General features: G+C 49.9%; 5 protein-coding genes and 1 pseudogene across 6 annotated transcripts; all 6 read right to left on the bottom strand.

Annotated features, from left to right (window-relative positions):
* Positions 1 to 30: 30 nt before the first annotated feature.
* Positions 31 to 3,579, bottom strand: TEOVI_000588700 (uncharacterized protein; the record flags this gene model as incomplete). The annotated part of the gene is made up of 1 exon (XM_067220113.1): positions 31 to 3,579. The coding sequence occupies one exon, from the start codon at positions 3,577 to 3,579 to the stop codon at positions 31 to 33; it is 3,549 nt and encodes a 1,182-aa protein (XP_067076214.1).
* Positions 3,580 to 5,582: 2,003 nt separating this feature from the next.
* Positions 5,583 to 7,553, bottom strand: TEOVI_000588600:pseudogene (annotated as a pseudogene). The gene has a single exon. A coding segment is annotated over exon 1 (1,971 nt).
* Positions 7,554 to 7,906: 353 nt separating this feature from the next.
* TEOVI_000588500 (glucose-6-phosphate isomerase, glycosomal) lies at positions 7,907 to 9,730 on the bottom strand (the record flags this gene model as incomplete). Its single annotated transcript, XM_067220112.1, has 1 exon — positions 7,907 to 9,730. One exon carries the CDS (start codon positions 9,728 to 9,730, stop codon positions 7,907 to 7,909), a length of 1,824 nt encoding a protein of 607 aa, XP_067076213.1.
* A 269-nt stretch (positions 9,731 to 9,999) lies between these two features.
* TEOVI_000588400 (ATP synthase subunit, putative) lies at positions 10,000 to 10,401 on the bottom strand (the record flags this gene model as incomplete). Its single annotated transcript, XM_067220111.1, has 1 exon — positions 10,000 to 10,401. The coding sequence occupies one exon, from the start codon at positions 10,399 to 10,401 to the stop codon at positions 10,000 to 10,002; it is 402 nt and encodes a 133-aa protein (XP_067076212.1).
* Positions 10,402 to 10,657: 256 nt separating this feature from the next.
* Positions 10,658 to 11,020, bottom strand: TEOVI_000588300 (uncharacterized protein; the record flags this gene model as incomplete). Its single annotated transcript, XM_067220110.1, has 1 exon — positions 10,658 to 11,020. One exon carries the CDS (start codon positions 11,018 to 11,020, stop codon positions 10,658 to 10,660), a length of 363 nt encoding a protein of 120 aa, XP_067076211.1.
* Positions 11,021 to 11,298: 278 nt separating this feature from the next.
* TEOVI_000588200 (uncharacterized protein) lies at positions 11,299 to 11,844 on the bottom strand (the record flags this gene model as incomplete). The annotated part of the gene is made up of 1 exon (XM_067220109.1): positions 11,299 to 11,844. One exon carries the CDS (start codon positions 11,842 to 11,844, stop codon positions 11,299 to 11,301), a length of 546 nt encoding a protein of 181 aa, XP_067076210.1.
* Between the last annotated feature and the right edge of the window lie 964 nt (positions 11,845 to 12,808).

Below are 12,808 nucleotides of genomic sequence, written 5' to 3'. Positions count from 1 at the left end.
TATGTTTTTCGCCAACGAAAGTGCACAGCGTCAAAACCGGGGCTGCAACGCATCAAGCGCCAGCCTCGAGTTGCCTGTGCGCCAACGGTACGTAAAATACAAGTTGAACCGCGCAGCGCGCTGTAGAGGTAGGGAGCACTGTTCCGGCACGCTGTACTCGTACGCGACCTGTTCGTACAGGGGCGTGGAAAGGTGGTGTAGCCCGAGGTATTGTAGGGCTCGGGCACAGTTATACGTTGCCTCGGCCTGGCGCTGAGGGCCAATGTCACGCAAAGCCCCTTGATACCTCAACAAATAGTGCCAGGCGGACACCACGCATGCGTTTCTTGCACGTATTCTCTTTTGGTGGCTAACCAACAGAAAGCACACACCCACAAGGAAGCAGACAAGAACATCGTTGGGACGCCTCTGCATGGCGGCGAGATACATGTTAAGTGCCCGAATGTATGTACGGCGGAGGAAGTAGCGATTTCCCAAAAGAACAAGCACCGATGGATTTTCCTGGTATCCCCCTGCCACAAGGCGGAGCAGAATGGAAGAGCCCATCTCCGTGCGGTTGAGCACACCAAATAGCAACTCCAATATCCTATCTTTCTCTTGCTCACTGCATTGTTCCTGTAAGAGACGAATTCCTACACGATACGCATCTTCACACTCTCCCGATGCAAGAGCAGCACGCAGAACGGCCCAACGAAGGGGGCGCTCCATTGTGACTAGGTGACGAAAAATGCTTGTGCGCTGGCAGCCAATTAGCACAACGAAGGCGAACTCCTTCGCCTCCGTAAATTTCCCAATTGCCCCGTAGCAATCAACGACGGTAACAGCGAGTTCAATAAACCCGGCACAACCCAGCACCTTTAACGCGTCGCGCATCGTCACGCGCAACGGTGCCGCCGCCTGTCCCAAGCCTGCTTCAGTGTCATCGCCTAGTACATTGTCTAGAGCTATCGTCCCCCCAACATTGGAGGCCGGCATATGTCCCGCAGAAGTCATTGCCTCATTGCTTGAGGCCTGCATAAAGAGCTCCTGCATGTAAGAATCGCCAAACTGTTTACTGACCTCTTCTAAGGAGGGCAACTCAAACCTGGTGGCATCGCCGTCATCACTACCATCATCGATGCAAGGGCCTTCATCCTCGTTCTCAGATTTTTTATCAGTGGACAAATGCGCACCACCCTGCTCCATTTGATGCTCTGTTTCATTCTCCTGGTTAGAAGGTTCCCCACAGTTGTCCGTGTCGGAGTCAGCGTGTTCCTTCCAAAAGGACCGCACATCTCGTTGTGCAACTTCCTCTTCGCGTCGACGTTTTCTGGCCCGCCGACAGTCATCCTCAGTATCCACGTCCCCCTCGTCCGCAGCTCTAGGGCACTTCCGGTTGCAGGTACCCTTATTCACGGGCCGAAGGCACCCCACCGGCTTAAGAGTTCGATTAAAGCGAAATATAGTTGAGCTATCTTTCTGACCAGTCTCCTCGTCCCCGTGCGACCAGCCAGCCACCGTCGACGCCGCCGCAGAAGCCCCATATACCGATGCCGTCAGCGGCGTACCACCTCGCCGTGCTAAGTTGATCCGAAAAGCGACACTCGATGCGCGTATAGATGTAGCAAGCGCATGTGAAAGTCGAGTACTGGACAAATCAGCGGAGCTCGACAGCCGGGGGCCATTAACGATGTCAGATATAGCTGACGGGGGAATTATCGCGGAGCTGGCGGGGGAAAGGGTAGGCATCGACAGGGGAGCCGTGCTGCGCCTGGTTGAACCTGGAGCAACAGAGTCCGCGTCACCCTCATACTGGCTAGACATAATGAGCTCAAACACGGAGACGCCGAGCGCGATAGCCTCCACGTACTTCTTCGACCGAGCAAACACACGAACCAGCTCTGCAGCAAGCTGAATACGTTCAAGGGGAGGTTCACTCTCGCGTGGGGTGAGAACTTCAATAGCCCGCTCGGTGTCATTCATGTCGTACATGCACAACCGACCCAGAGCCAGACGGGATTGGAGGTGGTGAGGGTCTACCTCAAGCACTCGGCAGAGGTTATCGCATGCGACCTCGATGTTTCCCAACGAAGCTTCACATTGGCTCTCGGCGAAGAGGGCCGCAACAAAAACCGTCTTCACCTCCGTCTTCTCTTCATCATCCAGATTGTTACCATCATCAGCGTTGCCATTACTGCCCTTCATACGAAATTCGTGGTAACGGCGGACTGTCTGAAAGAGCATTCGTGCCTCCGTATGCAACCCTACTTGCTGGAGCGCATTGGCAGCGTCGTACAGAACATCGCCATATTCAGCCATCGGACAGGTGTCAACGAGGTGGTGAAATACTTCACGGCACTGCTGCTCCATTCCCCCCAAAAAAGCGTACGCTACCCCGAGACGAACAAGCAAATCAGGATGAAGCTCCAGCAGGGACACATTGAGGCACCCTGCAGCAAATTCCACCAGTCGTACAGTGTCAGGAAAATTGCCCTCCTCATTTAACAGTTCAGCATGGACGTTTACAAGCGTAAGAAAGTTTTTTTTGTCCGTCGCCGTACGAAACTTCACACTGTCACCATACATCGAATGAATTACTGCTGAGGGTGTCGCGCAAGCACCCGAACGGATGCCATGAACACTTTGAGAGTCACACCCTTCACTAGTGAAATCAAAATCATCTCCCTCACACAGAGCTTCAGCCAAACAAGTATTGTCCACCGTTGGCGTGGGTTGTGACAACGATCCCGCTTGCTGAATCCCCTCCGCTCGCTTCACAACACTGTCAGTGTCATTATCGCACTCGTCGTTATCGTCGACACCAAAAAAACGGACACGCCTGGGCACCCTTCGCCTGGCCATAGGAGCAGTCAGTTCTTCCTTACCCTCCACGGTCGAAGGCTCCCTGCCGAGGCGTGAGGACGGAGCATCGGGTGGCTTTTCACCACCTTCCATCGTGCACACTACAGGGCGGAAAGTACTCTTAAGACTTGATTCAATAAGGCGATGCAGGGAATTCCACCTCCCCAGTTGAAAAAAAAGAGACGACAGCATTGCAAATACCTCAAAGTCACGGCACCTGCTTCCATTCCACAAAGAAATCAATATGTGGGCAGCACGTTTGAACTCTCCCAACCCGATGTATAGATCCGCCAACTGCAACTGCAGAGTCCGGTAGCGCACCTTGTCCCTTGTCTCCAGGACTGCTAGTCGATGCAAACACACCGCTGACTTGTAATACAATCGCTCCTGCATGAACTCATGGAGCAGCTCCTCCCACAGCACTGCATCATTTGCCATGAATGCCTGGAGCAGACGCAAGTCGCTTGCGCGGTTGAACTGTCCTTTGGACTCTGCTATGACAGCAAGGAGTGCGAATAGGTGATCTGTAGGGTGAATACGCAGCGCTAGCGTTGCCTCCTGCTCTGCGCCATCCTTATTGCCCTGTAAAAAGAGTTGCTGCGCTTTAGCCACATGCTCTTCGAAGCGCCTGTGAAGCTCCATGCTACTGAACGCTGTTCCGCTGGAGCGCCTTCGACGCTTCGGCTCCGTTTGTCTGTCCACAACACCGATATTGGCGTCCTGTTGGTTTGACGCCATGGGCTCCACAAGAAAAAAAAGGTAAAAGCAACTTAGGTGCAGTTGCTTGTGGTCAAGACTGCCTACGTGTCGGATGGCCTCCCTCTTTTAAAAAAAGGGGGGAGAGGGAAGAGAGTATTTTTGGCTTCGCAGAGCCTCCCACTCACCTCAATGATTCGCACGTTCGCCGTAACTCAGCGGCACCAGTCTGGTGACTCCGTCCACCGTGGTCAAGTGCGTTATGAATACGTTTGCTCTGGGCCTCTATTATGGTGGCACGCTGGTATGCCTATAGTGAAAAGGCAAGAGCGAGTATTGCTCCCCCCTTCTTGCGCACTAAATGTGCTTCAAAACTCACAACTTCCTATTGCTAACAGGTATTCTAGCACCTCCAGCACTATTGCGAACAACAAACATGTAGTATAGAAGTGCGGTTTCACGGGCATACCATTAGATAGATAAGCGTGAGTTGATGCCGACGCCGCACTAACGCATGTCAGTATGACGCCATCCCAAAAGTGCTGTGTGAGGTTGAAAGCTGCGTAGGATACCTAATGTAACCAGTACGAAAGCGAAAGGAGCACAATCACGGACTCTTTTTACCCTAACCCTTTTTACCTTTCCTCTTTTCAAATCTTCTCTTTTCCACCTCCCCTTTCACATCGATTGTTTTGACCGTTGCTCGCGGACCTTGCGACCCTTGCAGACACCGGACGCCATTCTCTTCTTTCCCATTCTTTTCTTTTAAAAAAAGGAGGCTCTTCCTCCTGTACACGACTGCGGGGCCAGCGTCCGTTTTGTGAACACACTTGAAAACACAAACGGGGAAATGTACGCACAATCACACCTACGCACGACTCGTGGTTCCCGAAACTACGCGCTTAGCCAAGTTTGCATGCACCTAACAGACACCGGCGCGTCGTAACGAAGAAGTCTGCAAAGCCGCCCCTTTCATTAGTATTGCCACACTCAATATTTCTCTGTCTTCCGTTCAAAACGAATGGAAGAGAACGCGGAAGAAGCACATTGCCATGTTAACAAATATATTAAAGCATTTTGACGCTGTTCTTAATTTACCCTGAAGTTTTGTTCAGAACCACTGTCCCCTCCCCACGTATATCCCCTCTACCTTCATTCCCCCATCGGCGCGGCAAATAGGGTCTGTACCCGAAGCAACGGATGCGACAACGCACAAACCGACCGAAGGACGAAAAATAGAAGGCAAACAAAATAACCTCATTTGCTAGCAGTGACACGCAGAAAGTCTCCTAGCATAGCACCGAGGCAGAGACGCAGTGTGTTAAGCACTAATGGAGCTGAGCTTGCCATAGAAATGGAGCAGCAAAACGCAGACAACGAAGGCTGCGGTTCCAATAATGACGTGATATGGTTGCACCTCGATCCCCATAACTTCAGCGTCCTTCGCGCTTATGCGCATACCAGCCTTCCTCCCAGATCTCATTTTACTCCTTCCGGTCTTGCTTGTTTGCTCTAGTAGGAACACGCACAAGCGTACAAACTGAAAGTGAGCTGCTCGAATCTTTAGTTAGCTTGTTGCGGAATGCTAGCGGCAAAGCAACCTCCTGCACGCTTCTGCTTCTACTTTAAAAAGAAAACTTTAAACTGCGTCGTCCGCCGTACCATCGTAAAAAGAAAAGGCTCAAGAAAGGTTGTATGACAGAACGACTTCAACCAGTGATTGCAGAGAACTACACCGAACCAAACCACAAAATGCGGCAGCAGCAGTGGGAAGGCAGAAAAATGATGAGTGCCTCTGCAGGTGGGAGGCAAATGTGGAGGGCTACTTCGTCTCACAACAGCACCGTGAAACACCTACACGTACACCACCCTAAAGAACATATCGAACAATCGCACAGAGCCAAAGAGGGAGGAATATATTATGTGGCCCCGTATTGTCGGCAGAAAGAATTTCCATATAGTAACAACCGCCCGTTGTCTCAATTTTTAGCTTGAAATACTTAGGGTACACCAGACACAGCAATGCTTCTTTTCTCTTTTGTGGCCTATGGTGACGCTATACCTGCTGATTTCAGTTCCGCAACGTGCTTCTCCTTTTCAAGAAGAGCGCGCATCAACTCCTTGCACAGAACCGCCTCCCGTCCCACAAATTCATCGAAGAGATGAGCAGAAGGACGGCGCATACCGTCAACGGGACGGTAACGTTCCTCCACTGCCGCCCGATTGCACAATAAAAAAGGATTCACCGTCGGCTTCCCCTGTTTATCGAACAAAGCATTTCCGGCGCCACCTTGCTGGTCAGCCGGCGGTGGCACCTTCTCGGTGGGCGGCAATTCTTCAGCTTCGATGATGTCCCTTTTAATAGGGTTTCTGGTCCCAACAAGAATCTCCACCCTATCGGGTATCACGCCTTCTTTAATCACACTCGTGAATGAAGGTCCCTCGGAACCACCTAACTCAAATACCGCCGAACAGTTAAAGGATGGAACACTAACGTCGGCAGATGTGCCCTCATGCAGGTTTAGTGCTTCTGCATCATTGCCCAAGGGCACACCACAAGTTTGAGTTGATAAAAGACCTTCAAAAGGTGAATGCCTTCCGTTGGATTCATCGATACCAGCATCTATCTTACAGTCTTCCTCAGCAACAAGCTCCTCTCCTACCTCCCAGGCTGGCGCCGGGGCCTCCACTGCGGCAGAGTATGTTTTCTTGTCAGCACATGGGCGACATCTATGAGCCTCCGTGGCCAAACTTCCACTTGCTTGCCTCACTTCGCCTGGTATCCCTGTGACCTGAAAGCATTCTAGCTGTTGTTTGAACAGATTAGAGAGGTGCTGTGTTTCTTGGAGCTCACACCGAGTGCGTGCGTGCTCTAGTCTTTCCTGATTTAACTCAGCTCTCAAACTCTCAGCCTCTTTCACAACTCGCTCATGAAACGCCAAGTTTTCGGATAGTACCTTGTCAAATTTTCTCTCGTGGCGTTCGTTGACATCAGCAAGTTTTTTCTTATGTTGTCTTACCATGTTCTTAATCTCTGCTTCAAGCCGTGAAATAACGACTGCGTTCTCAGACTCAAGAGAAGCCAAATATCGCCGCAACTTATCCAGCTCAGCATCCTTATTACGGAGCTCGTCATGGCACCCACGGAGTCTATGACACATGCTGATGTAGTCTAATATTCCATCACGTCCATGAATGCAGGCGGCATCCGCACAGGACAAAGCGGGGGGCGCATACTCACTTTTGGTATACGTTCCCAACTGCTTGTTATCAGCAAATGAATCAGGTCCCTTTGCCGCCTTGCTGCTCGCCGTCGGAATCCCACCATTGCGTTGCATGCATCCCCGTTCCGCCCTCGGCATCAGAACCGTGGGCGTGTTAGGGAGGTCGTTAGATTTTCCTCGATTCTCCCCCATGGCTCGATGTGAAGCTCCCTCAGCGTTGCCAAAGACCCCCTGGTCTTGCGACAAACTACCGCGCGACTGACCTAAAGCACTGTAAGACCTAGAGGAGCGTTGTTCAGCAAACGTCTCGGTGTTACTCTTTTTCTGAGCTGACTCATGTGGTCTGTACCGACCCAATAGAGGAGCAGCTGCGGCACCCAACCGTAAGTGGCCACTAACTCCACGCGACCTCTGCTGGCCGCTGATGCCCACTTTCTTCCTACTATTAATAGTCGCACAGTGATGCGCACCTAATTGGGCGTGTTCCCTCTCATCAGGGGCTTTCCGCAGCGAATGTGTACCACGCTTAAATAGCCTCGTGGGGTAGTAACTCCGTCCACCGGAGGGCGATTGATACGGAGCCGGTGGATCCCCAGTAGGTACTAACAAATCATCGTTGTCGCCACATCTCACACTGGTGGCGTGAGCCATGAGACATGTACCTTCCATGTTATGATAATTGTAAATTTGAAACCGCAAAAAAAAGGAAAAGAAAACAAACAAACAAAGTGGCAACGACTCGCGACCCAGTTTGATGATGAGTACCACCAAATTCCGTGCAAACTTCAACATTCAAAAAAAAAAAAAGTGTCACACATGAACAACAGCTAACAGACCCAACACCAAGAACGATCCCATCCAGAGATGGAAAAGGTCATCAATAAGAGGTGGGAACGAAATTTTATAAAGGAAAATAAGTGAAAAGAAAATATATGAAGATACTCAGCGCAAGCATTCAATATATTTCCCTTCGAAAGAACGGAAGCAGTAGGGAAGTTTTTGCTGCGTCGAGTAGCTCACTGATCGTCTGCGTCGTTTTTGTTAAAATAGGATTTAAAGAGAGGGGGAGCAAATGGAAAAAAAATTAACCCCAAGTCAGTTGATGAACTATTAGTCAACATAAATATTTTTCTTCAGTCGGTTGTTCAAAGGTGCGACAATTCATTAAACATATTGATTAGACCGTTGGTGGATGAGTCGTGATTATTCACCCTCATACCTGGCCTCAACTGAGGAAGAATAGACTTGGCTAGCACCTTCCCCAGCTCAACACCCCACTGATCATAACTGTCAATACCCCATATGGCACCCTGAACGAGAACCTTGTGTTCGTACATAGCGATGATTGCACCCAATGCGCGCGGCGTTAGGGACTTAATCAGCAAAGTGTTGCTTGGTCGGCCTCCAATAAAAGTTTTGTGAGGGAGAAGTGCATTTATTTTTTCAGCAGACCTCTCTCCCGCTGCCTCCAATTCACGACGAACCTCACTGGGAGACTTGCCTATCATCAGCGCTTCAGTTTGGGCGAAGAAGTTGCTCATAAAAATCTTGTGGTGGTCACCGATTTTATTTTGGCTCTGAATCGCACCGATGAAATCGCACGGAATGAGATTAGTCCCTTGATGGATAAGCTGATAAAATGCATGTTGGCCGTTCGTCCCAGCTTCCCCAAAAATAATGGGGCCAGTAAGGGTAGAAACTGTTTTACCGCTCCTCGTAACGTATTTACCATTACTTTCCATATCAAGTTGCTGAAGGTACGCCGGTAACCTCCACAAGTATTGGTCATACGGCAGAATGGCATGGGTCACAGCGCCGAAGAAATTGATGTACCAAACCCCCACCAATGCAAGAAGCAGAGGAACATTCTGTTCAGGGGGTGCATTGGCAAAGTGTTCATCGATGACATGGGCCCCAGTTAAGAGTTCCACAAAGTTCTCGTATCCGATTGAAATCATAATGGGCAAGCCAATAGCTGACCACATAGAGTACCGACCACCAACCCAGTCCCAAAACTGAAACATGTTTTCCTCATCGATACCGAACTCCTTGACTTTCTGATTATTTGTCGACAGTGCAACGAAGTGCTTTGCAACGGAACCCTTCTCATCGATGCCGCGCGACCGCAGGTAGTCCAACAACGCCCGCCTGGCGGAGAGGGCGTTTGTGATCGTTTCTTGGGTCGTAAACGTTTTGCTCGCGACGATGAAAAGAGTTGCTTCAATATCAATCGACTTTAGAACCTCGGCGATGTGAGTTCCATCGACGTTGGAAACAAAGTGCAGGGAAAGATCCCTCTGAGAAAACGGCTTCAGTGCCTCCGTTGCCATAACGGGTCCCAAGTCACTGCCTCCGATGCCAATGTTTACAACGTGTCGGATGGCCTTGCCGGTATGGCCCTTCCACTCCCCAGTCCTCACCTTCTCGGAAAAGCTTCTCATTTGGTCAAGAACCTTGTTTACAGCCGGCATTACATCCTTTCCGTCAACATAAATAGGTCGATTGGAACGATTTCGCAGAGCAATGTGAAGGACTGGGCGGTTCTCTGTCGTGTTTACCCTCTCACCTCTGAAAACGGATTGCACAAACTGACGGATGCCCCGTTCCTCGGCCAGCCTCAGAAGAGCGCACTTTATTTCATCGTTAATGTGCGACTTGGAGTAATCCAAAAATAAAAAGTTTTCATCTTTGCTCCCCAAACTCACCTTTACAGAATACCTTTGACCCCTCTCACTGTCAGTTTCGAAATGCTTCTTGATAGGTTCGTCGCCATATTGCTCATACAGCTTCTGTAACTGAGTCCAAGAAGCGCAAGAAGTAAGTGTTGTGTCGGCATCTGCTCCCACCCCCTTTAGCCTCCGTGTGACCTCATAAGGTATATTGAATGAACCGACGGCAATACTTGCTGAACCCCCGGACGCAGGACTTGCCGCCAGATGCATGCGCAAATCATCCAAGTAATTGCTCATCGTTGCGGAAAGTTTGCCTCGTCCTTCCTCTTTCCTTAGTAGTATTCTTTCTCTCTTTAAAAGGTAATTTGTCACAAATATTTTTTTTCTGCTTTCAACAAAATATATGAGCTTGCTATTGGAAATAAGGGTTGACGTCAAAAACAAAGGTGTGATCTCATCGCATAGACAGTACAATACGAAGTCGACTTCAATCAATTTTGTTACAAAAAAAGTAATTTGATGTGATAATTAAACCTAGAAAAAAGGGAGAGATGAATAAGCAATTTTTACTGGCAGCCGAGTGCTCTGTTGATTTTCACCAGTACCTGATCCTTGCTGGCATCGTAAACACCTCCCTTGCTCGGTATTTCCAGAATGCAAGGAATGTGATCGGTGAACCCCTCCATTAGGTGACGGATTTCGTTGGCGATATGCTGGCAAATGATAATTACGCCAATTGACGGATTTGCAGTCATATTTGTAAATGCATCTTCGATATCTGCCAGTGGAGTTGACGGAGTAATAACAGCGTAGTTGGGCTGTGCAACGGCTTTTCTATCCCCTGTTGCCTGAGCTTCGACAGGTCTATTGTCTCCTATTCCTGCCAGAAGAAAGCCAGTTACAGTGTCCTCGTCCCCAATGATACCGACGATACGCTCCTCACCGTTTTTTAGTCGACCAGTCGCCATAGGTACTTTTTGTGTTGCTCTCTGTTCACACTAAGCGTTCAGCGCAAGGGAGAAAACGAGTTGAGCAGGAACAGTGATATATTAATAGGAAAGCTCGAAAAGTAGATAAAAACATACAACCATAACGCATGAACAGCATCACATTGGCTCGACTACCGCAACAACCAAAACGACAGCAGCGGCAATAATCACAAACTACCAAAGGTATGTTTGCTCCTAGTACATATGTGCAAGGAGGGAAAAGATTAGAGAGTTGCTAACCTGCGTAAACAGATGGTGCCTCCGAACCCCAGGCCAGGCAGTCGGGTTGCGACTCGTGTCGCACCACAAACTCGTCTGAAAGCACTCGCACTGATATCGGAATCGAGCCATCTGCTTCAGACTCTCCGGTGTCGCAGGAATGTACTGCGTTTTTCTCGGCGTCGTACATTATCTGTGTACCCATAATCAGGTGACTGAGGATTAAATCCCCATCAACGGCAAAAAGGTTTTCGTCTGCAACATGCCCTCGGCGCCTATTTACAAATTCTTCCTTATCCATTTGCACCAGCGGGAAATACTCGTCCGGTCGCTCCGCTGGCTTACCGTCCTTATCGAAAACGACGAAAGTACGAGCCATGGGCCTTTCAGATACGTATATGTTTGTGCACACTTGGAATACGAGAAAGAAAGGAAATAAGTGTAGACAAAAACATTGACCCTTACTGGCCATCATAAGTGAGTACACGTGGACGTTTTGATGTTTTCATTATTATTTTTCTGCGTGCAACACAAGCACCTACCAGATTCACCTTTCACGAGGCTTTTACCCTCACATGTGAAAAATAAGGGACACAGTTATTTTTCACATGTGAGGGTAAAAGAGATAACCCAACCAACACTGACACCGAAGTACCACTAACGATCGTAACGATCAGGAATGCGTATCCATTCCACCTTTTGTTGCGGCGAGGTAACCTGCGTCTTCCTGAACCGGGCCACCGGACACTCATCCATCACCTTTTCTCCTAGCTGTTCTATCTGTTTAATCGTTGCATTCGGTGCATCAACCATCACCTTAACGCCCCCCTCGGGGGTTTTTTCGAAACGTATGTCTCTAACGTCAATCCCCTCCCGGCGTGCGATGTCGCGTGCATGTGATTCGCTACACCATTCTAATGCTCGATCGAATAGTCCTCCCAATGATCCTCCAAAGGGGCCTCCGCCTCCACCGCTCCTTTCAAACGGACCGGCTCCGCTATCGCGCTTAAAACTCCTGTCAGGAGCATCACCCGATGTATCGAAGCCGAACTTCCTTAAGTTGGTACCGCCATTCGACAACGAAAGCTTTCCCAAGCTCATGGATCCTTTCCTCACAACATCGGAACCAAAAATCCGCACAAACCAAGATCCAAACGGTCCAACGCCACTACTCCCAAAAAAGCGAACATGCGTGCATCGCATTTTCGCTCCACGTAAAGGAACTGACGGCCCTCTGAAAGTCAACTCTCCCAGACTACAGAAGCACTAAAAGAGACTTTTAAAGGGGGTGAAGCTGCAGCCTTTCTTACAATGTACCCTGCCACAAAATGACGTCAACTGAATCGACACAGACAGAGAAGAACCACGTTGTCAGCCAGTAATCGTAACAAATAAAGAAATCCGCATTGTGAAAACAAATCGTTTAGCGTATACAAACGCGGGGCCCCGACGACAGACGAAGCAAACAGAAAATCCCGAGTAAAAGTTCCCGAACGGTAGTGCAGTAAATAACTCTTGGAAACGCCTTCATCGATAGAGCTTCCTCAGAAAAGTGGGAATAGAGGCAAATGCCCGCGACGGGGAATAAAGGGGCACGCGCCAAACACTGAGAAGAGAATACGCCACAACCCAGAAAAAAAAGGGCACCACCGGCTCAGACAACATGTGATTGCCGGGGCCCAGCAAGGTTGCCAGTCGCATCCGGTGGACGCCGGAGAAAGCGAACCCGCCCCTCCCCCCTCGTGTGCATGGATCGACCCAACGCGGCAGAAAAGGGTAACGAAGCACAAAGAGGAAAACATCGGACCTCCTCGGTAGCCAGACATGGGCAACCGCAAAACACCCCATGCACTCACCCACGTCGGCAGCAACGAGTGGGCAAACGCTTCCACAGGATTACAAAGAAGATGGCGCAGATGACCGCAGACAGTGGCGGCGGGGGGAAATCGAAAACTAACTCCCCCCCCCCGACACACGCACACACATAACCCGCACAGCAGTATCATGGCGCGGGCGATCCTGCTGATAGCACGCTGGCACGTGCCCAGGGGCCGAAAAGTGAAAAGGGGCGTCCCAGCAAGACGTTGCCAGTACCCACGCTTTGTGGCGGCGAAGCCTGATCAGAACGACGTTTCCTCCCGTGAAAATACTGCTTCCCTGTGCATTC

This window comes from Trypanosoma equiperdum, assembly GCF_001457755.1.
Source record: "Trypanosoma equiperdum strain OVI genome assembly, contig: ctg_1057, whole genome shotgun sequence".
NCBI classification, from domain to species: domain Eukaryota; phylum Euglenozoa; class Kinetoplastea; order Trypanosomatida; family Trypanosomatidae; genus Trypanosoma; species Trypanosoma equiperdum.
Note: the sequence above shows the minus strand (reverse complement) of the source record. Positions and strands in the feature narration are given on the sequence as shown.